At 40.7% G+C, this 27,674-nt stretch overlaps 1 protein-coding gene across 2 annotated transcripts in view; it reads left to right on the top strand.

The window, feature by feature from the left end:
* Positions 1-20,860, top strand: part of LOC116438015 (neuronal acetylcholine receptor subunit alpha-7-like) — a 58,104-nt gene extending 37,244 nt beyond the window's left edge. For both annotated transcript variants that reach the window (XM_032096500.1, XM_032096502.1), the window contains 5 exons: positions 142-309; positions 2,003-2,197; positions 3,484-3,570; positions 14,276-14,385; positions 19,801-20,860. In XM_032096500.1, coding sequence (XP_031952391.1) covers positions 142-309; positions 2,003-2,197; positions 3,484-3,570; positions 14,276-14,385; positions 19,801-20,322 — 1,082 coding nt within the window. In that variant the 3' untranslated portion in view covers positions 20,323-20,860. The remainder of the gene's footprint in view (positions 1-141; positions 310-2,002; positions 2,198-3,483; positions 3,571-14,275; positions 14,386-19,800) is intronic.
* The last annotated feature ends 6,814 nt before the right edge of the window (positions 20,861-27,674 follow it).

The following is a 27,674-nucleotide window of genomic DNA, read 5'->3' on the forward strand; positions in this document are numbered from 1 at the left end:
CCATCTCCAATACTTGTTTGGTTACCCCATGACTGTGTCACGCAGAATATCTGAAGACAAAATTTGCTCACAATGAGAGACAGATAAGGGTAATGAAATGCACCCTGCACATGCTTGATTGTGACTGATTTCTATCTACAGGCATTTTGAAGAGCACGTGTTACATTGATGTCCGCTGGTTCCCCTTTGATGTGCAGAAGTGTGATTTGAAGTTTGGCTCCTGGACTCACAGTGGCTGGTTGATTGACCTGCAGATGCTCGAGGCTGATATTTCCAACTACATCTCAAATGGAGAATGGGATTTAGTGGGTAAATTGGCCAGCCTACAAATTTTCAATAGTCTAATTTTCAAAGGCAAACCTGAAATATATAGAAATAAACAATCAATTGAACATGGAATATAGATATTAAAAATATATATCTAAGAAGAAGCAAAAAAAGAGAAAAAAACCCCCACGTATCTGAGACAGCCGTTCAGCAACATTCATTGAACTGTGTCTGAAAACACTGTGTTCTGAAGCAATTGGCTGCCACCGAGTACATAAATGAAAGCTACTAGTCCTGACACATCTGAGCAGTTTGTCAGTACTAAACTTGGATGTGTCTTGTGTAGGAGAATGGAACACTACTGTCAAATTTACTCTAACACAACAGCAAAATTGATTGGTGTAAAAAATATTTCAGCAAAACTTTTACATAAAGGGATCTTTCTCACCCAGAAAAGCATCGAAGTGTCTACCAGTTCATAAAACCTGCAGATTAGTATGTCTCTCTTCTATGCTTTGGAAGATACCTGTATTTTCAAAAGAACTTATGCCCAGAACTAGTTATTCAGAGTGAGATTCTAGTGAGTTATTTTGAACTCACTTATGCAGCTGTAAGTCACAAGCAATGTTACGGAAATTGATGGAACTTAGACAACTTCAAGGAGAGGTTGCAAAAAAGACGTTTTGTCTCCCAAGTCTGGATATACAGATGAGGAAATAGCTGCCCTGACCAACTGCATATAAATGGCAATTTTTGCCATTTAGGGCATCTGAGAAATTACGTTCAGTTTTATGAGAAGCCAGAGGACTCCCTAGTGAAGTCCTCCTAAAGTCCAGCTATTTCAGAGCACTCCTCCCTGTCCAGTGCTCCTTTATAGTGGGTATCTTTGTCCAATAAATTTGCATACCTGATTAAGAGTTTGTGGTTTATCTGCCTTCAACCCTGACCTGGGGAGAACAAAACAGGGACTTATTTAGCTCATACAGCAAAATCATTGAGTAGCACCTCAAGCAAGCCATAGCTATATACTTTAAGAAAACTTTGCTAAGCCCCTGCCAAAATGCACACATTGTCACATCATCTGTCATGTCCACAGAAACAAAAAAGTGAGCAACTTTGGCATGAAAGATACGAGGTGCTGAGTTCTTCCAGCTCTCCTGACATTTCTAGTGCTGCTGCAGTCCCCATCATGCAGCATGTCAGGCAATCTGCTGCAGCAGGATCACCATGGGCAACCCTGCAGTACATCTGTATTGAACAGCTATGTCTCTTCACCTTCAGATATGATAGTCTTTGAGCTCAACTTGACATCCATTTTGAAAATTAAGCCATACCCTGTTTTTCCTGACAAAAAAAATCAAATAGGTATAGCGGATCACAGAAAAATAAGAAGCAGTGGCACTTGTCACACAGAAAATCTGCTGCATGTGCTAGTGAATATCACGTTAACAGTATGTCACCATTCACAGAATGCAGGAAGGCAGAATGCACATTTTTCTTCTTGAGGTTGTGATGCCCAGGACTGTTTTGTTCAGGCCCAGATGAGCTTTATTGGCTAAGCTAGGTTCAAGTGACTCAGAAGGCATGAAAGAAAACCGTAGAAAACACAGAAGGTCGACTAGAAGCGGCAGAGGTGACACACATTGGTTCATAAACCATCACTTCTTGGTCCAGTCCAGGGAGGTAACTGGGAGTCCTGCACCTCTCCCCACTGCTCTCCTCACCCTCTCTATAGGTGTCCCAGGGAAGAGGAATGAGATGTACTATGAATGCTGCAAAGAACCATATCCAGATGTGACGTACACTATCACCATGCGTCGACGCACCCTCTACTATGGCTTGAACTTACTCATTCCCTGTGTTCTCATATCTGGCTTAGCACTGCTTGTATTCCTTTTGCCAGCTGATTCAGGGGAGAAGATTTCTTTAGGTAAGTGCTAAAATATTCATTTGTTTCATAAGCATCCTATAAAATAGAAAATAAACACCTCATGGTTCTATGGTGCTTGATGAATAAAGATTTCACTAGAAGAGCAATAGAAGTACTCTTTTGGTTGCAGGAACAAGGATAACAACTTTTTGTGTGGCATTCACCCATCCTGTGCTAAGCACCTACAAAATCTTTTGGACTGGGAGGAAGCTGAACTTGTTGCTGGCACAGGTGGCAATAATAGTATTCTGTCGTGCCTGTTGTTACGTTCTTTAGTATGTCTCAATGCATTCCAGAGCTCACTAACTCTCTTTTTCAGACAGGACATATTAGGAAGCAAAGAGTGAAGGGCTGTGAACAGCAGCAGCTGGGCACTGGAATTTCACCTTCGAAGTTCAGCTCTCAAAACATCTAGCCATGAGTCCCCTAAGAACACAAGGGAGTGACAGCCATGGAAGGGCTGTTGTGTGTGTTGATAAAAATGGGAAGGGTTCTTCCAAGAGAAGATAGGGGAGAGCTGTAAATACACCAGACTGGCCCAGACGAGACCTTAAGAGTTAATTGTGCATGGTCCTGTCTCAGGACAGAGACTTTTAAATCATATGAAGTGTCCTCAGTGGGTTTTCCTTTGGTAAAAAATCAGGTATCTGAGCAGCCTGTCTTACAAGAAGTAAAACACAGGCTATTGAGGGTACAATTGCTGTCTATGAAATACAGGATGAAGATAAGGAAAAGAGTTATTTGAGCTGAAGTACAATGTTGACACAAAAACAGGAGCTGATTTTCATGCATTGACCTTTTCTCAGTACCAGGGTGGTTAGGTTTAGCAACAGCCTTTCCAGATAGAACAAAGAGCTTCTTTTAAAACAGACTCCATGGATTTGAGGGATGTTAAATAATATGCAATAGCAAAATCTAGACTCCTGTCTGTGCAAGTCTCTCCTAGCCCTTAACAGCCATTTGGGCTTTGTGCAATGTTTTGGAAAAGCACTGTAGTTCACCAGTTTTGCAAGCTTCGTTTCACTCAGCAGAAATTATTGCTCCATTACTTTGAGAGAAGTAAGGGTTTGTGTGTATTAGAGAAAAGTGAAAAGAGAGCAGATAGAGCTGCATCTAAAAATGCTCGCACTTTGTGGAAGTTCTAATCTACATTGACAGACATGAAGTCATGGGTTTGGCTTAGCTGTATATCAGGACAAAAAGCTATATTTAACAGCAAAGACATCAGAGGAGCAGCTGCAGAGTTCATTTTCCTCATTCTTCCCAAACATGTTCACTCCCTCCAGGTATCACTGTTCTTCTTTCCCTGACTGTATTCATGCTGCTTGTGGCTGAGATCATGCCTGCAACTTCTGACTCCGTCCCACTAATAGGTAAGTTGATTTTTTCTGCTTTGTGCACCATGTATGATGCCTCTCAAGAGCTGTTCAAAGCCAATTTGAGGACAGACTCTTTTTGTTACTCTAGTTTTGCATTCAGAAATGTCAGGAGTAAATGTAAGCCTGGACTTTATCATGTGCATGTATGAAAAGGACCTACATGAGGTTACAGAAAGGCACTGGAAAAAGCAGGTAACTGCAAGGATTGAGGGGACACAGAATCAACACTGCAGAAAATTCATCTTTCTTCTTCTGCATCATCCCACCTCCCTGCTGTTACACAACTCCTTCCTGCCTTCCCCCTTCTCCTCCTCTTCTATCTGTCTGAAGAGCAATTCAGGATACAACAGTCAAATTTCAAATATATCACTGGAACATTTTTAATATGTACAGAAAACCGTGGGACAGAGCATGATCTTGGGATTGTGGGCCAGACAGACATTGTTACATCCCCTGTTTTTTATAGGACCACCCCTTTACCTTGGTCTCATGAGGCCTTATTGCAGGGTAGAGAGAATAAACCTGTCCTATTTTTCAAAATAAAAAAGAATGAACGATACCTGAAAGACCTGTGAATAAAAATCATGACTAAAGTACAAATTCTAGGCAGACAGTAGAAATGAACAAAATAGTCAACAATATGTCTAGATGCTGATGGAAGATGCATCACACAACTGTGTAATGAAAGCCTCAAAAAAGTTGTATAGTGACTGGGACAAAAAATGCATTTATTCATCCAGATTTATTATCTCTCTTCAAGGATTTAAAACTAGGCCTGACTCTGGGGAAGGAGGATAAGCATGCAGCAGTAAGGAAAATAGCACACACAGGCAAGACTTCCTGAAAGCCTCCAAGAAACTTACACATCTTAGTGAAAGTCAGCAGGACTCTTGACTTTCAGTCATACAGGAATTTCCAAAAAACTAACAAAACCCCTTTCTGAACATATACCTAGGACACAACGGAGACAGAAACAATTCTAAGAGAAACTTGCGTGTAGGGAGGAGTCGCAAGCCATCTTGAACCACTGTTGATATAACTTCACTTTGTATAACGCATAACAAATCCCATTTAGAATTAGTAAAGGGTACACTTGCCTATGGCCAGTCCACTAGCTTTAACAGGAACAGTTTCTACTAATACAGTCTCCTATCACAGAAGGTAGGATTTGTACCAAGAAAAGCTATGAATAGTTACATATTTTTACAGAATTTGGTGCTGTAATAACAGACAATTTCTGCTTATCAGAGAATTGCTACCTTCCGCAGTATTCCTAGTTTAAAGGCCTGCTCCTAACTCCCTGCTCCACTCTAAATTGGCAGGGAGACTGCCTATCCACTTGGCTTCTGCACCCAAACAGCCCTTGTTCAGCAAGTGCTCAAAGCTGGGCTGTGCAGTTTTACATGATCTTGAGTTCTGAAAACCTTATCCTTACTCTGACAAAGTAATATAGCATCTTCTCTTCACAGTGGTCTTCCAGGTGATCCCAAAGGGGGTATTTTTGCTGCTGAACTGAATATGCCAGGTCATGATTGCGGTTTTTCAGTGTGATCTCTGGTCCAGTTAAAATCCTCAGAATTAACGTGAGGAAAAGGAATACCTTTGGAAAGCTCATTCAATTTTTGAAGAATCAGCATGGTTAGCAACAGGTTGCAGGAATAAACAAATCTTCTAAAGCATGTGGTTTGTGAAGGATGCAGATAATTTGATCTTGAAGTAGAAAGATCCCTTACTGATCTGCTGAAGAGTCACTGTTACTGGTCTTCATGCATGTGGGCACAGAGATACTTTGAAAACATTACTCCACGCTTTAAAAATCTGTATTATATTCTTAGGGCCTCTCTGGATCTGGATGAACCCTTACAGCCTTGCTGTTTCAGAGCCACTAATGCCTAACATGCTGTACTTTCTCCTGCTGACCTCAGCTTTAACTACTGAACTCTAGTAATATGGGAAAATCTCACAGCTGCTGTTGGAGTGCTTTATTGAGGTAGTAAAGGAGAACTGGTCTAATATGATACCAAGAAAAGTACTAGTTTTTATGATCTGGAACATATTTACAGAGTAATGTGGAAATCATAACTTAGTTCCTCTTAGTTAAGGGGAACATCAAATTATGTTAATAACAAACAAACCACCTCTCAGATTAAATAATCAGAAGGATGCAAGTGGGACAAGACAGTTCCTTTTTTGTACCTTTGCAAGGTGGGTCACCCCTTCCTTGGTATGTCCTCTGCCTTCTCTGTCTGTTTGTAAAGCTGCCCGAAGCAGAGATTCTCTTACTCCACACGTCCAACTTCCCCAAATGAGAGATTCCCATTTCTTGGTAGCCTACCAACTGTTATCTTAGTACATGTTAAAAGCAAGTCCACTTCTTTTTCTGTAAAGAGCAAGTGACAAGACTTGGCCTAGGAATCAGTAGCAGGCTACTCAGCACCTTTGAGCACCAGGTCAGGGATATGAAGACTTTAAGGAAATTCAGGCATATGTCTATTGCCTAAGGAAGGAACTCATCCTTTCCTCAGAGGTGGCCATATAACCATTACCAAAACCAGATCTGACGGTCTACTATTATTTGCTCAGAATAATAGAATCATTTAGGTTTGAAAATACCTCTGCTGCTCCTGCTGCAGAGTTGTGGGCAGAGCTTTCCTTTCCACGGTGAGCCATCCACTTTCTGTGCCAAGAAATGTTCCAGTTGGACAGGCTGGCCCCCTGCTCTCACTCAGCTTTCTTGGGGTTTGCATTCACATCAGTAGATAGCTGCTCCTTGCCCAGCAGCATATCTGCTCCCACCCTTCTCTTGCACACCCTCCGTTTTGGGGAAACTCTTTTCAAAGCCCAGTTTTCAACAGCACACATCTATGCAAAGAAAGGCACCACAATATTTCAAAAGTTGAATCCTGCCCTTCCACAGAGATGCCAATGAAAGGAGAAGGCTGAACCAGGGAAAGATGCCTCTGTTTCTGTTTAAAACATTAATCACCCATAGCACAGCAATAAGCTCAACCATTTAAATCAAAAGCATTGAAGTCCATGACATCTACAAACACAACAGTTTGGCCAGAATCCAGCACAAGTCAACTTTATGAACAAGGATTCTTTCTCTACAGTGTACTGTAAGTCTCTCCCGGCACTTAAAACCTCTAGAGCATAGCTCCTGAAAGACTTTCAGACCATGGCTATACAGCAGCAACTGTGTCCTAACTTACCCTTCCTATGGTACCTTAATTATGCCTTGCAGGAAGTGTATCTTGCTGCAGTTGTGATTTTACTTACTTTTAATTTTTCTCTTTAAAGTTACTTTTACCCAGAGTCCATATAAGTAGGAAACTGGAGTTCATTACTTGAGGAAATGCAGAGAACTCCAGATGTGCTACACAACTAAATTACTGGTCTGACTATGCTAATCACTGGGTAAAATCATAAAGCCTGTGTGATACAGCTCAGGTATATGCCAATTGTTTTTTCTCTTTCTAAAAACCTGTGTAATTATGCAAATTTATTTTGCACTATAAATGCCAGTAATTTCATGTGGATTTCATGCACCTTCCAGTCCTTATTATTGCACTTATCCAGTGCATTACATGGGAAGACATAACCATGTCCCACTGTGTTGATTTCCTGGTTCAGCAACTAAATCAAAATGAAACAAATACTGGTATTAACAAGTACCGTTATTTTAATTAGAGCTCTTGCACAAGCTCAGGCTCTGCCTTTTGAAATTTAAGGCCTAGGTAATTCATCTGAGAACTACATTTGAGGTATTTAGCTCTACACTGTAGGACTATTTCTTTTTTATAAAGACGTGATCCACGTTAGGTGAATGGTTGAACTCAATTAAATTAGAGGTATTTTCAAACCTAAATGATTCTATTATTCTGAGCAAATAATAGTAGACTGTCAGATCTGGTTTTGGTAATGGTTATATGGCCACCTCTGAGGAAAGGATGAGTTCCTTCCTTAGGCAATAGACATATGCCTGAATTTCCTTAAAGTCTTCATATCCCTGATCTGTTTCATTAAACTGTGTTTTCTATCCAAAAGCAGCCTTGTAATTAAGACTAGGAAATCATGCATTATGAAGTCACTAAGGCACAAATTCCCTGAAGTCAATACAGATTCCTAACTATAACTCTTCCCTTTCTTTACTTTGGCTGGAGCCTCCTTAAGATTACACAATTGGTGGTCATGTGATCCCACACCCAGTGATATCAAATAAAGCAGTGACCAGAATAAAATTTATCATGCATTGCTGTAGGAAAGTCTTCCATAATGCTTCTGGATAAGCTGATAGTTTGGGCTCATAGATTTAAAAAAAAATTAATCTCCTAATGTAATGTTTAGAGCCTACCAAAATCAGCCAGTTTTTCAGAAAGACAGATCAATTCACAGCCCATGTTAAAGTCAGACATGGCCAAAAGCCATTGCTCTGGAAAATTTAGGTCAAGCCAATGAGGAGCCTAACCAGCACATCTTCCTGACTGTTTTTTTCCCCTGCCTGCAATATCATCTCCAGAGGGAAAAAACTTTTGGGGCCACATGGCACTGAAAAGTCTGTAGCTGTCTGCACTTCCCCTCTCCTGCTGTGATCCTGTCTCCTGCCAGCACCAGATTCTTTGTTTTTAAGAAAACACCAGTTCCCAGCGCTAGTTAGCCACAGGTTCAGCTCTTGTTCCATTCTGCAGTGAGACACAGGCTATAAGGAACCTACTTCACCCACCCACATCCATCTTGCATTCACCTCTGGTTTACTGTACTGCATTCCAACCACTGTGAGAACAGGGTGGCACCGTGCAGACAGACCCTAAAATGCCTGCTTTGAAAACTTCACACAGCTTTTTGCACTTGTATTGATCTAAAGCTCTGCAGGGCTTGAGTTCAGGCCCCAGGTAGCAGAAAGTACAGTCACACAGAAAAACAGCCAGCAGCACCCATGGCTGGACTCTTTAAGCTTTAGATCAAAGCTGCAATAAGCTCTGACTTACCAGCTCTCTGTCCATCCTAGCCCATGCTCTGAGGATGTATCACTTTCAAAGTACTTTGTCAATGCAGATAAGGCATGCTTCTGCCCAAAAGCCAGATCTTGAAATGAGATGTTCAGATGTCTCAGGCCATCAGATGATTTGTTTCTTCTATAAACATTTTTACACCTTGCAATTCAAGGCTTCCCCTTGCACAGGAAAAGTGGTTAATAACTTCTGATTGTTTTCCATGCCAAAATAATTCCTTATTTTCTACCAGCTCCCTCCAAAATAACACCTTTGATTTTGGATCAAGAGTCTGTATTTTGTTTTAAAAGGATTTTATAGCATAAAGTGTGGAACACCAGGGAGCTGGTATGTGGACAGAGGTTGAAAGGGAGCATGAGACTCAGAAATACAAGGAACTGTCACTTCCTATGATTAACATCCATGTGATGGTTGACATTTTGGCTGGATGTATCAAATAAAGTATAGTAAAAATAAAGTTATCTCCATCTCCAGTTAGCACAACTGCATTTCTCTCTGTCTTATTTTCTGAGTTCCTCTGCTTGCTTTTTTAAAAATCACAACACTTACTTGCTGCTTAGGGTTCCATTATGATGATATTTTCCAGCTGTGTCCCCTCCTTGCTGTTCCTTACCATGTCTACGCTATTTCAGTAAGCATGAACACTTTACACTGTAAATAAGTACTGTTGCAGCAGATGCTTGGGGTGATTTCTTGCATTTAGTCATACAGGAAATGAGACTGCAAATTACCAGGACAGGGAAGCAATGTGGTGCTTTGTCACTTTCAGGAGTTACAGATTGTTTTAAGTTACAAACATAAGGCATTAGTTGTTCTGACTAGAGAGAGAAAATTAATCTCTTTTTACATTTTTTGTCATCTTCCTGCATGTTCTCAGCTGATGCCACCTCACTTTACTCTGCTCCTTTTTGAGTTTCTGGAGTGCTTTCCCCCCCTATCCTTTCATGGTCCTGCCTGTACCTTGTCAGAATCAGGACCCTGCCCAATCTCTTTCACGAAACAGGAATTCTCGTTCATGGCAGCTCTTAAAGTTTCATACCCCATGATCAGTGATGCTTTTCCCAAAACCAAGAGTCCTGAATGTTTTTTCTTTACAGAAAAAACCCAAACAAACAAACAAAACAAGACAACAGTTTTACTTTTCAAACTCCCATGTCTATTCTTCAAAAGCGTATGGGAGATGAGGAGTTTCAAAACACAAGTACCATAATCGTATGTCCTCTCCTGTATTTCTTTGCTGTCTCTGTACAACAGTAACTCACAGACTTTCTCCTCTATGTTTTGGTTTTCTTGGTCTCTGAGTAACTCTGTCATTGCCCTTTGTAGACTGCCACAGCCTCTGTGCAGCACCAGGCCTGGTCCCTACCATAGGAAAGACGGGTGTTTGGAAGCCCCTCTGCTGGTGTTTGAGGTTTTCAGCAACCTCCACAGGCTTCAGTTCATTAACCTGGACCATTTCCAGAAGGAAGAGTAGTGAATATCTAATTCTGAGCTCACGAGAAGCACAAAGCATTCAGCCCTGAATTTACTGAAATTACCGGACTTAAAGTGGCTCTAACCCAGTTGTTCATTTCACATGCAAAACTTGACGTTTTCTGAAAAGATAGAATAGAAACAGGGGGATGGCATCCAACATCCAGCCTCCAGTGGGAGGCATCCAACATCCAGTTTGATCAATGTGAATACCCGAGCACAACACTTTTCTCCATCCCCCAGTATTTCACAGGAACAACAAGACTGTAACTGATCACAATGCAGATGCTCTGTCTCTCTTGTGATCGACTATGGTAACAAATCTGGATCATATGATAACTGCTGACATGATATGATATCACTGTTCAGTAACAAAATCAAGCCAAAACATCCATCCTAGGGATTTTGTTTTATTTACCCTGTTCCTAATCAGTCCTTGAAGTTAATCCAGTTCCACTTCAGCAGTATGTCTTCCAAAACATGTCTAAAATAATCCTAAGGTGCTTCTCTAACATCAGGTAATGACACAAAACATCCAAAAATGGTACTGACTGCTCTTCAAATTATGAATTGCAAATCATTGCCATCCTTTTGATATAGCTGACGTCAGAGTATGCATGCAAGGACAAATAGCAGTTCTCACTGACTTTTTAGAAGGCCTTCTGACTATCTGTGGTTTTATTAGATCCATATTTGTTATGACAACAGCACCTGATCATCTTGTGATTGTGCTGGGACAGAGGATGACAACTCCTAGATGTTAAAACTGCTCTCCAGATAGTATGTTACGTAATGCCTCTGGCAAAAAAGGAAAGAAAATCAATTGTACAGAGCAAATATTTCATACTTCTTGAAGATCAATCAAGCATCCAAAACAGCTTTCTTGTTCACACAACTCTGCTGAAGAAAGCATCCTACAGGTTTTAAAACCTATGAAGAGCATTTAGAAGTGAGCAGTACAGACTGCAGTATCCCTGAGGAATGTTGCTGTATACGTCAGGGATACTGAGGGGCTCCAAACACAGATCTTCTGGTCCATTTTCGTGGCCTATGGCAGCTACCCAGGACAGAGTGCAAATGAGCTACTTCCCCTCCAGAATGTGTCAGTCACTTCCAAGCTGTGCCTCAGAGCAGCTGAATTAACAGCAACCAGATCCCTGGTCTTTCACATGCATCCTGATTAGGAATTGCTGTTTTCTGACACTTCCCACTGTGAAGGGAATTGTTGAAGACTCCAAGCTGACCTAGTAACTAGTAACCTAGTTACAAGTAGGACACAAAGAGATGTTTAGTGAGAGTTGCTAAGCATTTCCCTCCTGCAGTTTAAGTGAAAGGGGCTGAGCTTCTTTGTGAAATCAGATTTGCATTTACCTTTGCCAACAGACTCACATGGGTGTAAGCCCTTTGTGGGAGCAACAGCTTCAAAGTGCTGAATGGATAAATGCTATAGGATTGAGAATGGTTCCTAAAATACTGCCAGAAATGGTCTGGTGGCTACGCCAAGGCTGTTGCTTGGGAGGTCAAAGCTCATTACTTGTCTCCCCCATGCCCCACCTCAAGGAGACCATCCTATTTCTGTGCTCAGTAACATCAGTGGAGACCCAAAAATAGTTTGCTAATTCAGGGCAGTGTGGGGCTAGGGTAGAGTGAAGATTGCAGTCCTGTGGCTCCAAGGGAAGTGTTACCCATGAACATTGTAGTTTGATCCTTTCAGCAGCAAAGCTTCTCTGCTCATAGGGTTGCTGCAGAAAGCTGAGTCGTGGTCATAATCAGAGGGTATGCTAGAGGTGAACAGGGCCAGCTGCGTTGTAGTTGTCACCAAGTGATGGGTTTGACCTTGCTGGTGTGAGGGCAAAAGACTGTCAGGAACAGAAATGAGCAGACTGGAAGGTTGGGCCATGCTTTTAGGGAGGTGCATGGAGCACAGGAGTTTTCCTCACCTGTTCTCCTGCTGCAGGAAGACTATGTTTTTCTGCTGCCAGGAAAGAGAGAATGTAAGATTAAACCCTGGAAGGAAAGATCAAAAATGCTGAGTAAGTAAGGATATCATTTCAGAGCCAGGAATATTTTGCCTTGTGGGCATACCCACTGAGTTCTGGGGCCTTTCCTTCCTTTGCACAGGAATGGTCACTGAGTCTAGACATGGGATCTTGGCCATCCCTGCCTAGTTCTAGATTGTAAGGACAGTCATGGTTTCAATCAAAGAGATGCATGGGCACATGATCTAGCAATTCCTTTGTGACCAATGGCTACTCGTTCTACATTCTCCTGTCACAGAAAAGGAGGCAACAGTCTTCATCATATCTCCAGCTAGAGATATGAAAGACCAGCAGCTGTGCCAGTCATTGCTATCTTTTTCCTCCACTTTAATTGTTGTCTCTTCAGGACTGGCAAAAGCCAACCTTGGAGCAATCCTGGGCATTTCCAGGACTTCAACTTTCTCTCTGAATACAGCACCCGCACCTACCTGTGGGGCATAAATCTACCTGCCAGATTTCACAGATATTTTGTACACATTTGACTGCCTCATACTAACACACAGAGCTCAAGTACCACGCACTATGTCCTCCATCCTTACTTTCCAACTGAAGACTTCAGTGTACCTTGAACAGGAGCACCCCACTCCACCCCCTCAAAATGCAGATGACACACCCCCAGCCTCTTCCTTGCCTACCACTGGGCAAAACTATAAAATATTTTTCTTTATGGGCTCCTGGCTTCTCTCTGGTTCCCAGTCTCTTCCTGAGAGAACTGTTTTCCATTTACTAGCAGATTTACACAGCACTTTCCTGACATCTGTTCCTGGGTTTACAGCATAAAAAAAAACCTGGGAGTCTCAATTCCTCTGCTAATCATTGGCTAGGATCTTGAGACAGATATTACCAGTTTTTTTCCAAGTTTAACCAGGTGAGTAATTTTCCAAGGATATGAGAAAAATCTTAGCTAAAGCCATTTTAAATGGACCATTTCAGGCCTTTGAAGTCTGATGGCATCAAAATGCGTAGAGTTTAAGTAAGTTATTTAGTGACTTATGGCAGTAATTAAACCAAGAATATCAACACTGCTGTGTTTCTATTACATGGGACATGTAGCAGCTTCCCTGAAACCTGGTTTGCTCTGCTTGTTGACTCTCCTCTCTATGAGTAAGTGCAACAGAGACCTTTAAATTTATCTTACCCTTGGGACTGTTCTTCTAATCTAGATACATAATTCATTTTGTCATGAAAAGCCATACCTCTTGAAACAATTGCAGTGTTGTTTTCAGGAAGGCCTTATAACCTCATTATTACAAACAAGATTTTTCCTCCTGAAGCAGTGGGATTTGATATTAAGAAACACAGACAGAGCAAAACTTGCTTTGGAGCTTTGATCGAATTTTTTACTTCAAGCTATGGGCGGGAGGGCTTGAAGGGGTTGCAGTCTGGGGCAGTGTGGTATGTTCTTCCACACTGCGCCATTATGTCAGCCAGCAGTAATGCTCCCTGGTATTTTGCCACTGAAACCTTCAAATGTCATTACCCCTGTGGGTAATTCTGCTTTACACTCCAGCTTATCAACCTCACTCCTGGCATGAGGAAGCTGTACTGCCACTTAGGAGATACAGCTTCAATCCTCAGTTCTGGGTTTCTTGATTTCTTTCCTACACAGCAGATTTAAATTTAGCATTCAAGAAGGCTGTAGTGTGCTTTCACAGGAACTAGAAGAAGTGGTCTTGAAGAGTAATGAGAAATACTCTAGGAAGAGTAATGAGAAATATGCCTAGCCACCTGAAAGCAGTAGTGGGGCAAAGGTGGGGAACTGGTGACACTTTTTGAAGGGGTCCAGAGGCACCATAAGGACAGCATCTCCCTCCAGCACCTCTGCTGGTACCACAGGAGGCCTAGGACTGGGAATGCTGGTGTTCAGTGGGTGTTGTCAGTTCAACTTCTCACTGTCCTGGTAGCAGGTGCAAAGCTGTTCTGGCCGTGAGGCTCTACCCTCCTCTTCAGGGACAAAAACCAAACAGTTTTCACCTTTCGTTTGTTGTACCCCTTCCTTCAGAGGAGAGGAGGGAGCTGAGCAGATACACTCCTCAAATGCTCCAGTGCAGCAGACCAGAGAAGAGGGTGTTCAGATGTGATGCAGTGCTTCTCAAGTGTAGATCTCGAGGCATGGCCAAGGAATGTGCTCTTTGTATTTTCCATCCCTTAACCAAGTCCTCCTTTTGCTTGCAGCTCAGTATTTCGCTAGCATCATGGTCATCGTTGGTCTGTCTGTGGTGGTAACAGTGCTGGTTCTGCAGTTTCACCATCATGACCCCCAAGCAGGAAAGATGCCCAAATGGGTAAGCAGTTCTGGTGGTAAATATTCAGCAGATTACTACTGAAAGAAAAGAAAATTGTCTAAAAGCTATAGTAAGTTTCTTAGAAGTGAGAGGCAGAAGTTGTTCTCCATTAATCTGAAGAGTCAGTTACAAACAGCATAGTTGACACGTTTGCAACTGAAGGGAAGAACAAGCATACTAAATTTGCTTTCCCACTAAAAACAGTTTCTCTTATTCTCCATTAAAAATAGTTCCTCCTATTTGGCCTTTCTTTTTAACCTTAAGATGGAGTGGTTGAGTCATGACAAAGTAATCTCACTCAGCACCCACTTTGCAAGTGCTAATCCTGTGGGCAGTACCTTTGATTTCTTATCTAGCAGACACCAGTACTGACAGAATGTGCTAAACAAACATTACTCTCTACTGGGCAGTTTGTCTGCTTCCATCTGATCTATTCCCAGTGCATTAGCATGTGAACCCTCTTTTCTCTACAGCAGCACACTTTGTCAACCCAGTGAGGTCTGGCACCAATGCCAGCTGGCTTTCAAATGGAGTGTTTCCTTTAGATTTTCAAGTTAAAAGAAAAGTATGCTTTTTCTCCCCCTCCTTTTCCTAATAGATTTTAGAATAGGCAAGGTATGCTTGTGTTTACAAAATGAAAAATAACAAAAGCAGAAGCAGATACAAATAGTCACAGTCAACTATTTACCACCCTGTTTTCACAGGAGTCTGGTTGTACAACATCCTCTGGTATCTTGCTCACCACATTTGTCATGCTACACAATTATCCTGACATGCTGGATAATTGGATATCACATGGTTACCAATGTCAGCCCAAGTTCAGAACTGCTTTCTAATTCCTCTCTTAAAATAAACTGCAGTTTCAATGCAATTTTTTTTGAAGTCCAATAACAATTAAGCATACTTACAATTATTTCGCAAAGTGCTGTATGATCTAAAAACCTCTTATTTTCAAGGCAGCAGAGAATGTGAATTCTGGATGAACCTGCATGTAAGCAAAACCTGAGGGCACGACTCTGGGGAAACATGCTTCAGATGTCTGCATGAACAGAGTCTGCAGCAGTGTAACAGACCCCATTTCATTGCTTGTCTGCTTTTTGAGGAGCCCAAACACAATGGCTCATGTTAGACCTGCTCACAGGCCCTGCAAGTCAGCTCTTGCTCTCTACCAGTCTCTTGTTTTCTTGGCTGGAAACACAGTGTGCTCCAAATTCTCACTCAGGAAGAACCTTGTTCAGTGGCCTGACAGCTGAACTGGCATACATTACAAAACATGCCATCAGGAAGCAAAAACTGTGGAAAGCATTACTGGGAAGTACAGATGATAGACTGTAAAAGTTGTAGACCAGACAAGCTGACAGGGCTGAGGGATCTCAAGAGGAAAAGAGTGAATGCCAAGTGTGGACAGAAGAAGCTGACCCCACAAAAGTAGGCATTTTTACTCCACAAGACTTAATTGTTAGAAGGCTCAGTTGTTAGAATTCATGGCAGTCTCTATTTTTACTTTTTTTTCTATTTTGCCTGTCCACCTATGTCAGGTGTTTTTTAGAGAGACACCTTGGATGACTTTCGCTCAGGAAAAAAAAACAATGTGAAGTGAAGAAGTAACTTAAGAAAGAAGAAAATTTTTGCATCTGCATTTCCAGTACCAGCAGCTGCCCTTACTTGCTTCCCACAATGTCCTCTTACTGTCAGAGCCAGGCATCAGATTATTGCAAACTCTAACCCTGATTAATTGGATATTGTTACAGGATTATTCTCACCTCCTGCTTAAATGGATTTGTCTGCTGGAGTCAGTTTCAGGGAGAGGCACTGGACAATTGGGCGTGTGTGGGAGCTTCTGCAGACCCAGAAGATTTGACTGAATGTATTTCCTAAACACCTGCTTTCTAAACTATTTACAGTTGAGCAGTTTATTTTCCCTGCCTGTCTCTCAAGGGGTCTGTGCTTGCACTTTGCAACAGAAGAGGGAGGAGAGTGCCTGTTTGTGCAGAGTTATCCTTTCTGTAGGTGTTCACTTCCCTTATGCCACTGCTTAGAATTGTGGCTTCCTTTCTATCAATCTTTGATGACTTACAAACCAGCTTTTTCCAAGAGAGGAATTTAAATCCAAGGTGTTCAGCCAGGGCATTTGTTGGCTACTCAGTTGAGAAGTGAGAGCTGCTGGCTGATTGACACTTTTGATAATGTCTGCTGAGCTAGCATGGAAAAGAACACTAAAGAAGGCCCAGCTAAGGAGCTGGCATGGACTACAGCTCAACTGATCTTTCTCTACTGACATCCAAGACTGTTGTATAGGAAAGAGATATGGAGAGACCAAGCACTGCGGGAAGAAGGGGTTTTGTGGGAAAAGGCAAGAGAACTCTAGCTCTTTGCAGTGCCTAAATAAGGTTTGTTATGTTTCAGGCTTCTCTTTTGATATGTTTCAAACCTGGACATGCACAGTTTTGCTCAGGTTCAGATACCCCTTATCAAGAGAGCTTTAATTGGAGACTTTCTGCTCTGGCCTAGGCCAGGCAGGTGTCTGTGATGGGGAGCTAGCAGTACAGCTGCATTATAATTAGGAGAGGCTCACAGAAGGGTTGCTGAGCTCTGAAGGCATCTGTAGCTGTGTACTTCCTTCACAGAAACCCATATATGACAATGCAGGTGAGAGTATAGATTCATATTATCATAATCAGCTGTTTTCCAAAAACCTGTATCTTGCAGCTGTCTCTTGAATTAATTGGTATGACAAGAACAGATTGATGCCTGAATGTCTGTGTTTTCAAGGAAATAGGGCATTTGAAATTCAAGCTAATTAAAAGCTGTGTTACTGTCTTCTGGGTATTTATTTTTCTATGGGAAATGGGTTTGACTGTAGCTGTAAATGTAATTTCCCTAAGGAGTAAAAACTCTGCCTTGAAAAAAAAAGCAGCATTCCTATATAAAAGTGCTTTTTCACCTCACATCTCCTTTCAGGGTTAAGGCAGACATATTAACATTTTCTAATAAGAAAGTTTTTCTGACTTAGTGTTTTGGAATTTCACAGTCCTGGAGAGCTAATTTCTCTCTCCCCTTTGGCGCCGACACTATTGATACATCGCTAGCAATTAAGATCTTTATTTTGTTCCATGTTGTCCCATTTTGTGTCCGTGAGCAGTCTGAACACATTGTAATTAAGTAAGTTCAATTAAAACCAGAATCAGTTTTTTAGGCTGCAACACTACAGGTTGCTATTTGTTTGTGGTGGCTATGGAGGAAATAATGAAATATTTAAGCAACATAATAGGAATAATGGGAAAACAGTCTTTAAGGACTGTCGTAATTTAAACCCAGCCGGCATCTAAGTGCCAGACAGCCACTTGCTCACACCCCAGCTCCCTTCCCTCATGAGGATGAGAATCAGAAAAAAACTCCAACACTTTGTGGGTTGAGAGAAGAACAGCTTAATAATTGAAACAGAATACAACACAATAATATGAATAATATTAATTATAGTGATGAATAACAAAAATATAATAATAACAGCAAGGAAAAGAGAGAGAGTAATAAAATGCAAGAGAAACAAGTGATGCACAATACAATAGCTCACCACCTGCTGACTGATGCACAGCCTGATTTTGAGCAGCAATTGACAACCTCCAACCAGCTCCCCATACTTTATATCTTTTTGGAATATCCCTTTGGCTAGTTTAGGTCAGTTGTCCTGGCCATGCTTCCTCATGGTGTTGTGTGCACCTGCTCAGTGGCAGAGCACAGGAAACGGAAAAGTCCTTGATTCAGGGTAAGCACTACTTTCCAACAACTAAAACATCAGTGTTTTACCGACATTATTCTCATATTGAATCTAAAATACCACACTGTACCAGCTACTAGGAAAAAAATTAACTCAATTCCAGCCAGAACCATGACAATGATGAAGAACAAAACATTCATTAGTGGGAGAGAAGAAAAATGGCTCACAGAAAATGGCACAGGGCTGTGACCTAGAAGAGCTCACACTACAAAATTAAAAAATTGTGTAACTGCCTTTCACTGGTCATTGGCTTTGGTTGTTTTTATTATTACTATTACTATTATTATTATTATTATTATTGTTATTATTATTATTGTTCCTATCTGTTTCTGAGGAAACATTATCAATGTTTCCTTCTTTCTGAAATTATGCTCGCCATTACAGCAGGAACTTGAAGTGCTAACTTCAAGTGTATCTGTACTGTGCAAACACAGGAGTCAACTTTTCCTGCATCTAAAACAGCTTTGGAGGCAAAGTGTGGTCCCAAGTTGTACATGACCAAAGTAACAGGAGCAGGATTACACAGGGAGTCCTTCTGAGTCAAGGCTCAGGAGGGAAACCAGAAGCCACATCTGTTCTCTCCTTAATGTCAGATTATTTGGCTTGCAACCAGGATGGTAAAGTCATCAAAGAGGCCTGTCTGCATGAAGAGTCCCTCTCAAGCACATTGCAAATATCCATTTTGTATGTGTAACACGTGGAGGGTCTTGTAATTACAAGATTTTGCTGATTTAGTTGGCTGCTCTTCACACAAGACCTTACTGAATACACAGCCTTTTTCCTGCCTTTCGCAGTTAACAGTGTTACCAGTAGGAATTCTAGCAGGCCCAGATTTCAGACAAAACATCTGAAGATCAGTTCACTGGAAAAAAAGTCTGGATGCACTCTCTGGAGTTAGCTCACTTAATGACCTTGACAAGAAACATATGAGGCACAATCTGCCATGTGCAAGTTAGAGCACTCTTGTGATACACCAGCGCACAGGGAAATGACAGCAGTTGATAGTGGCACTCAGATTTTGAACTACTAAATGTAATTGATTTACTCTTTTGAAAAAAAGCCTGCTGTATTATGTGGTTGAACTCCTCAAAGGAGTATAAAATAGCATTCAAAAAAACCACTAACACATAACCAAGGTCTTTTATTTAGATGTAAGCAATAGAAGTGGGGGTGGGAAATGTTCTACAATCTGCCATATAGGGATTTTTTTCAGAAAAATCTCAACATTGGCCCCTAAAAATGTTTAACTGTATCTCTTTTCTTACAATCTGAGAAATGTTTGAAAACCATACAGCCAGTTTTGTGCTGCCTGCTCAATTGCAGAGATCTGGGATTGTTTGATAAAGACGGGTCTTCAAGAACCATTTTGTGAAGTAAGATTTTACATCTCTTTTGCTTGATAAGTTGAGTGTGCGCTGAACAGCCCTGTGTTCAAGACAGATCCAAAAAAAGGCCATCCTTGGTAAAAAGCAAGTCCCTCAAAGAAAAGTTTTGAAAGAAAATAGCTGGAGAACACAGAAATCCATCCATATTTCGAAGAGACTGTGCAGCCTAACTATAATAGTCACAAAATGTTTCAAAAGCATTTAAAATGCCAAAGAGTCTTCAGTATTCCTGCCATGGTAACTCTCTTTCAGGTCCGTGTCATCCTGCTGAATTGGTGTGCTTGGTTCTTACGAATGAAAAAACCTGGGGAAAATATAAAGCCCCTCTCCTGCAAATACAGCTATTCCAGTCACCACCTGAGTGTAAACAGCATGGAGGTGAACGTCCTTCCCGGGCACCAGTCCAGCAACGGCAACACCATCTACAGCTACCACGCCATGGACAGCCCGTGCTGCCCCCAGAAGAATGACCTGGGCAGCAAGGGTAGAAAGATGACTTGCCCCTTAGCAGAAGATATTGAGCTTGTGCAAAAGAAGGCTTTAATGGATACTCTTCCAGTGATGGTGAAGATCCTGGAGGAAGTCCAGTTCATAGCAATGCGGTTCAGGAAACAAGATGAGGGTGAAGAGATCTGCAGTGAGTGGAAGTTTGCAGCTGCTGTCATAGACAGATTATGTCTGGTTGCATTTACCCTTTTTGCCATCATTTGCACATTCACAATACTCATGTCTGCTCCAAATTTTATAGAAGCTGTTTCAAAGGATTTTGCATAAGGTTTTCAAAGATGAGCATGATAATCAAAAAGTGAATATTGCCAGTAATTTTACTAGATAATTTAACTCAAATAGAGAAGTGTACTTATATGTGCTATCATACACAGAAGGGGATTAAAATAAATTCAGGGCATAATTATTCCTGATGTTAGTGATTGTAGTTACTGAATAGTAAATATATTGAACTCTGTTACTTATTTCATAGACTAGTGCCACATGTAATTATGTCATGATCTGTGGTAGGTGATAGACAAGAATTCAATACATTAAAATACTACAATGTATTTATTACAAATTAACATTAGTATCAACGTGTTACTATGAATTTGTGAACCTTCAGATATTATTAATTTAAATAATCATTGACGACTATAAGTTTTGCATAATTTTGTTGATTTCAGTACGTTTGTGTTTTATAATTACTTGGTGTGGCTGTGACATGCACTTCTCAGATTTGAAAGACATATCTCCACAGTCTCATGATGCTGTATATTGTATTTATGAAAATAAACTGTCATCATATTAGCTCAAACTAGCACAATGACTGGGATGTTTTCTTGGTAAATTTGTTAATAATGTATCTTTCTCAGAAAATAACATTTTTTTTCTTTTAATTAGGACATATTGGTTGTGACATTGAAAAGAAAATTCTTTCCCCTTGCTGACAATCATATATATCGTTAACAATGCCTTCTTAGCTGTCTCACTTCCTAACTGTTTCTGTCACCTTGAAACTTTAATTAATTTAAAATACCTCCGCTCTCTTGGAACACAGTTGCCAACCTAATACTGACTAAACTCTGTGCAATTAGGGCAGAATCTTCTGTCTCCATAACATGTAGGAAATGGTCCACAAATTTAATTTGGCTCAGATTTCCTACCTAGTCTATACCACCAAAGCAGTATTTTTTAAAAATTCTATTAGTACAGTCTCCTTTCCTTGTGGTCAGTAGGCTTTGTTAAAAGGACTGTATAAAATACTAATTCTATTTTGCTGAACTGTAATGTATCAACATTTATTATCAATTTGCTGTCCCTAAATATTCTCTAATATAATGGCTTTGTATTAATAAAATATAATTGAATTATGCCACTTCTTGGAATATAAGGGGTAAAAAGCACTATTCTCAATAACAGCTTTTTTCCACCCAGTACTGTGGTGGGAATGACACCTCTGTGTGATTTTATTTTCCCTGCTGATGACAGCAGAGCTACAAAAGAACATGATGGTCTGATGTAGACACTTTTCCTCTTTGGGGGTAACACAGCAGTTCTCTGTTCTTCCAGGGTTAGTAAAAAAAACATTTCCCCTATCTACATGATGGGATCCTTCCCACCATCACTGTTGGAGAGAAAGAAGATGATCATGATTTTACTCAATGGAAAGTACTTCCATCTAAAAGGTGGTGGTGAAGCTGGTAATTCTACAGACTAAAGCAATATGCTACGATTTCTTTGAGGAAAAGGTCCCTCAGCTTTTCCACTATCACCTTTACTAGGGGGTGATAATTGACTTTAAACAGAGACTTTACTATTTTGAATGTTAAACCTCTGTAGCTATAAGATTAGATCATCACAACCATGGATTTATCCTACTTCTTGGAGTTATGTTCAAAAAATCACCGAAGAAGGTCGACTTAAGAAGGTCATGACTACTGTGGCCAGTTTTGTATTTCACATAGCTTTTGTGGTTACTTCAGCTCCATCTGCAACTCCAAGTGGTAACAATGGCTGATAGTAAAATCCCCTACTGAAAATTCTATCGTATTTCAGAGAGATCTTATTTTCCTTCATAGAGCACTAGTGCTCTAACTCTTTCCAAGCTTGCAGGAGAAAAATCCCTTTATATCTGGTTCTGTCTCCTGCCCATTTTGCTGATTCTGCTTACAAAATTGTCCTTGCTGAAGTACAGAATGTAATTCAAGAGGGTTTTTCCTAACTGAAACACCTCAATGAACAGCATAATTCGTTTGGGAGTTTGTGTTAGTTATACCAGGCTCTTCTCTTGGACAGCAGCTGAAAGACTCATTTCATTTTTCTGTTAGTTAGAAGTCTAAATATCCAATTATTTCTGCAACTTCTGATGAAGGACGCTAAATGAACTTTGAGGCATTTGTTCAAGGACAACTAATATTTTTGCTTGAAAAGCATTTTTTAAGGTAATTTCCAGTGACAGGATAAAAAAGGTAACAGCTAATGTTAAAGCACACAGTCACAATACCTTAGCCTCCTAGTGCAAAGCATGTTCCCTTACATGAAACGAGTTGTTGTATAAGAGTATTTTTAACTGGCTGCGTACACCTTCAGATCAGAAGGAAAACTATCTGAAAACAACAGTGAAAAATTAGTTTAAATAACTTTTTTAATATCTAGAAGTTGGTGCAAATAAAAGAATTCCATTTATAGGCTATGACTTCATACTGTTAGATTGCCAAGGCTGGATTGTCTCTCATTGAAATGTCCTAAAACTCAAATTCTATCAGTGGTATGCAGTTTACAACTCTTTACACTGGACTGAAACTACTTGCTGATTACTTTTTAGATTACATATGGGGCAGATTCTTTTCCTATCCACTTATCACTTGGCCTTTTGAAAGGTAATAACATTGTTACCACAAAATTTGTAGAATGAACTGGTGTAGAATAGCACAGAAAAATGGTTACTGTACATAGAGAACCTTGCAGAATACAGTGTGAACCAATATAAGATTTTCCTGAGAGTTACAGTGCACTTGTAAAGATTGATACATACTGATTCATGGCTCTCCATGGCATCACCAGTTAGTGTCATGGTGTATTTAATTCGAACAGAACGAAAAAATCCCAAATTGATCACAAAGATTAAATGGCAACGAGAAACTAACCCATAATATCCTTTCCAAAATCCAGGCACTTACAGAAATGTTACACAAGGAGTAATGACCTTACCATCCCCTGGTAACACAGGAACGTAATTGTAAAGGTCCTTGTGCACTTTATCTTGCTGAGGAGCACCTTATTTCCCAGAAGGCATGGTGGGTTTCTGCTGTGAAGTTATTCAGCATAAGAAGATGAGAATCTGCCCTGGTTTATTCATCAAACGTAAAGAACTGTTCATATAATCAGACATCATTTTTTCTTCGACTCTTGAGTTACTTTAACATATCTTGATATACCCAAGGCAGTGAGGGTTTTTTTGTTCTTGTTAGAACATTTTTGTCTTGCAAGTTTTCTATTTTATCTGCCACCATGAGAAATACAGATGTATAACTTCCAACAGCGAATATCAAGTATTTCTATATTACAATAAAGCTACATACTTCTTTCATTTGAAATTAACTTTTCAGTATTGACGATAATAAAGAAGTAGAGGATCATCATCTAAACCCATTACTGTAAATTACCAAGTGTCTAGGAAAAGAGGATGCTATGAATCAGAAAATAGTTAATGAAGAACAGGACTAATCTGGGATTTTAGACAATGAGAATGTCAAATACTCAGAAATCCCCAAATACTGTGAAATCCCCACAGATACAAATAAAGGCAAAGCCTGCTGAAATGCCTTCCCTTTTGTGAGGCTCCTCTTGGCAGAATTCGGAAGGAAAATTTAGAACTCTGTAAAACACTTGGTGAGGTTACATCTAGGTTAAGAGATTGGGCTGAGCAGTGATCCTCTGGCTGAAAGGCTTCCCAGAATTATATATTTAGTTTGGAATTAGATGCTAAGCAAGGATTTCCTGGTGTTTTGGTTTCTTTTCTTGATGACAAACAGGCTAAGGGAGAAAGGACATGAAACATTCAAAACTCCAAGTTTCAATGTGGGTAAGAAAGCACGGGCTCAGAAAGCTGTTTCCTTTTCTTTCTTGTTGAACGAGCTAGAGGATATGAAAGGCTTTGCACCGTCGAGAGTAGAAGTGCATCTTTGGTTTGTGTTTGATAACACAGCTGTTAAAGCTACACTCCATCGCAACTGCTTTCTGCCACCATTCAGATGGTCTTCAGATCTCTAATTCTGACTCCTTGACAAGTCTGCTGAATCATACAAATAATTCACACCTTTTTTCTTCTGTCCCAGTATGGGAGCAAGAGTGGCTGTGTCTCAAGTGCTTTCAAAAGGTGCTTAATCTTAACATCCAATAACAGAGAATTCAGTTTCCCTAATATATCATTGGCATATTTATTACTCCTTGTTAATCTCTAGCATATAAATGAATCTAGTAGTCTCAATCACTTTAAAAAAACACCTTTCATGTGACAAAGCAAAATGTCAGGATTGTTAGCTGATTAAGTATGAATAAAAAAAGTCTTTATAGTGATAATCATGATCATTATTAGCAATCAAAGTCCTAATCATGGCACAGTTATTTTAATATTGGGGATATTTTGATCATGTCACAGACAATTTTGGAAAAGAAAGTTTACTAGTTCTTCAACACATAGAGAATTAATTTTGTGAACAGAAGCCTCTGAGTTACACAGGCTGTCAGCACACTGCCCTGTAGATTTTCATTTAATGGAAGAAACTGATGAAGGCCTTCCCAAGTAAAACATAGTTTTGACACAAACCAGATGGACTTGTCTGACTAAAGAGAAAAAAGTGTTGAACAAAAAAAAAAATGCAAATACAATTAGAATGCAGAGGAAAAAGAGCTGAATGGTAGTAAAAAACCATGCATTCATTCTGATGGCAAGCTCTAAAAAGAGATATTACTGAAAAAAAGAGAAAGTTCAATGTTTTTGGTTTTCAAAACACATACTTAGCTCATACAGATATTATATATTCTTGGGTTTTTAAATCCATTTATGAGAGAAAACAGGATCTAAATTCCAGACCAAGGACAGGAATATGGTACTGTGATTTTAGGTGTGTCTATTTCCCTATACAGAAAATTATTTTTGTTGAAATAATTTGCATGGTTATACAACATCCAGAAAGGGAAAGTATACATGACAAGGTACAGTGAGTTCTAATCAAAATAAATTTAAAGATTGTATCTGTGACACTCTTGGCTTTCAGACACATGACATTGCATTCCAAAATTTTCAAGGCACATCCATTATTAACATTCAATGATAGAACATAAAAATGGGTAGGTATCCTCAGGAATCTCACTATCCTTTAACTGGCTGCATCCCTCAAGGTTAAAGCTGTACATTCAGCTATTTTTGTCAACAAATATCACTGGGAGTTTTTTCCCAGAAATGTCATGCCAAAAAAAAGGAATGGAAAGACTTTTTTCACTGAAAAAAAAGCATAAAAAAGCAAAACAAAAAGGCAAAATAAGTTTCTTGTAATGTTTTGTGAAATTGTGGAGGAGAAAAAGTCTTGATGGTGTTTCAGGTAGAGATTTCTGAAATCTATGAAGTACATTATAGTAGGGCAGATTGTGTAGGACAAGGGGAAAGGGTTTTAAACTACAAGAGGAGAGTTAAATTAGATGTTGGAAAGAACTTTACTGTGAGGATGGTGAGACACAGGAACAGGTTTCCTAGAAAAGTTGTGGATGATGCCCTGTCCCTGAAAGTCTTCAAGGCCAGGTTGGATGGGGCTCTGAGTAACCTGGTTAAGTGAAAGGCGTCCCTGCCCATGGCAGGATCATTGCAACTAGATTGTCTTTAAGGTCCCCTCCAACCCAAACTATTCTGTGATCCTGTGATTCTATGGTTCAGTGACCCTATGTCAGTACACACTGACATAGCTTTTCACTTAACATCCTAGCAAAGGTTTAGATTTCATCTTTTGTGCATTCAAATGTTCACTTTACAGCTCAAACAAATAAAGGATTTGAACAGAAAAATGGAATTTTGAAGAAATCCTTACCTGTCATTGGCAAGTGCCAGTCCTGGTTATGGAGAGCTGAATGTTACAGCTGGAGATCAGTTTCACAGTTCCTCTGCAGTTCCGACTAAGTCACTGGGAACAATGGATTCATTTGCGTAGATGAGGAATCTCTGTGACTGTGTATTGTGGTTCAACCCCATCCACCAGCCAAGCACCACACACAGGCATTCTGGCTCCCTGGGGAGACAATCGGAAGGGTAAAAGCTGGAAAACTCACAGGTTGAGATCAATTCAGTTGCATAGGGAATGCAAAAGCCACACGCACAAGCAAAGAAAAATAAAGAACTCATTCACCATTTCCCAAGGGCAGGCAGGTGTTTTGCATCTCCAGGAGAGCAGGGTCCCCTCACGCCTCACAGTGACTTGGGAAGACAAATGCCATCACTCCAAACGTCCCCTCCTTCCTCCTTCTTGCGCCCAGCTTGAAACACTGAGCAGGATGTCAAATGGTCTGGAATATACCTGTGGCCAGTTTGGGTCACCTGCCCTGGCTGTGTCCCCTCCCAGGCTCTCATGCAGCGTGACCCCAGGCCAGCTCTGTCTGGGCAGTTGCGTCCCTCATGGTGGGTGCTGAGCTGAGAGAAGCCGTGGCTCACGCAGATCCAAACTGCACAAGTTGTCACTCCCTCACGTCAGCCTCAGTTCCCGTGGCAGAACTCGCGTGCCCGCTGGACGCTCACCTGCGCCCGAGCCTGCGAAGAAGCCCAGCTCCCTGCCCCTCTGCCCAGAGCAACACAGACACTCCCAACCTCTCCAGAAGCTGCGACACAACCAGGGCCACGGCGCCGTCGCCAGCAGTGACACCACTGCTCTGCCCTGTTTTGCCCTCCTCTATTCACAGCTGTGAGCCTGTATCTCCACACGAGGTTGTGGCCTGGAGATAACAAAGGAAGCAGACTTTTGCCCACTTCCAAACCATGCCACAAACGCCATCCATGGGTCTTCCCAGGTTTAAGCAGCACCTGACCATTCAGAAGCAAATTTAGAGCCTATCCACAGGGTGAGAACAAAGTGAGTCTTCCAATGAAGGTTTTATAGAGTATTTATTTTGACTATCAATCTAAACAAATGAGAAACTACAAACTATGAACTGTAAACTACAAACTACAAAAAACTACAGACTACAAAAAAACAAGTGGCCTCTTCCAGGGCTAGTATCTCCTGTCGGCCATAAACTGCTGCGCTGCCATGATCAGAGGCGTCAGGCTGGAGGTCGGCTTGGCTGAGGTTACAAACGGATGCTGCCCAAAGAGAAAAGGAAGAAATTAACTTCTGCTTTCCCAACTCCACTCCTCACGGGCTCAAACAGGCTTTCTCTGGTTACCAGAAAGATGTAGAAATGAGGGCACTCTCTGCACCTTTGTCTCCACGTCAAGGACCTTGCTACCATAGGAAAACATGGCTCACAATCCCACAAATCCATTAATCCTGCAGGTGTCTGCAGCTTCTTGAGATTTTTGTTGTGCCCACATTGTGGGAATGCAGCTTGCATGTTTTCCTTTCATCAGGACACTCAACAGGCTTCTTGAG

The sequence above is a fragment of the Corvus moneduloides genome, chromosome Z, assembly GCF_009650955.1.
Source record: "Corvus moneduloides isolate bCorMon1 chromosome Z, bCorMon1.pri, whole genome shotgun sequence".
Classification (NCBI taxonomy): Eukaryota; Metazoa; Chordata; class Aves; order Passeriformes; family Corvidae; genus Corvus; species Corvus moneduloides.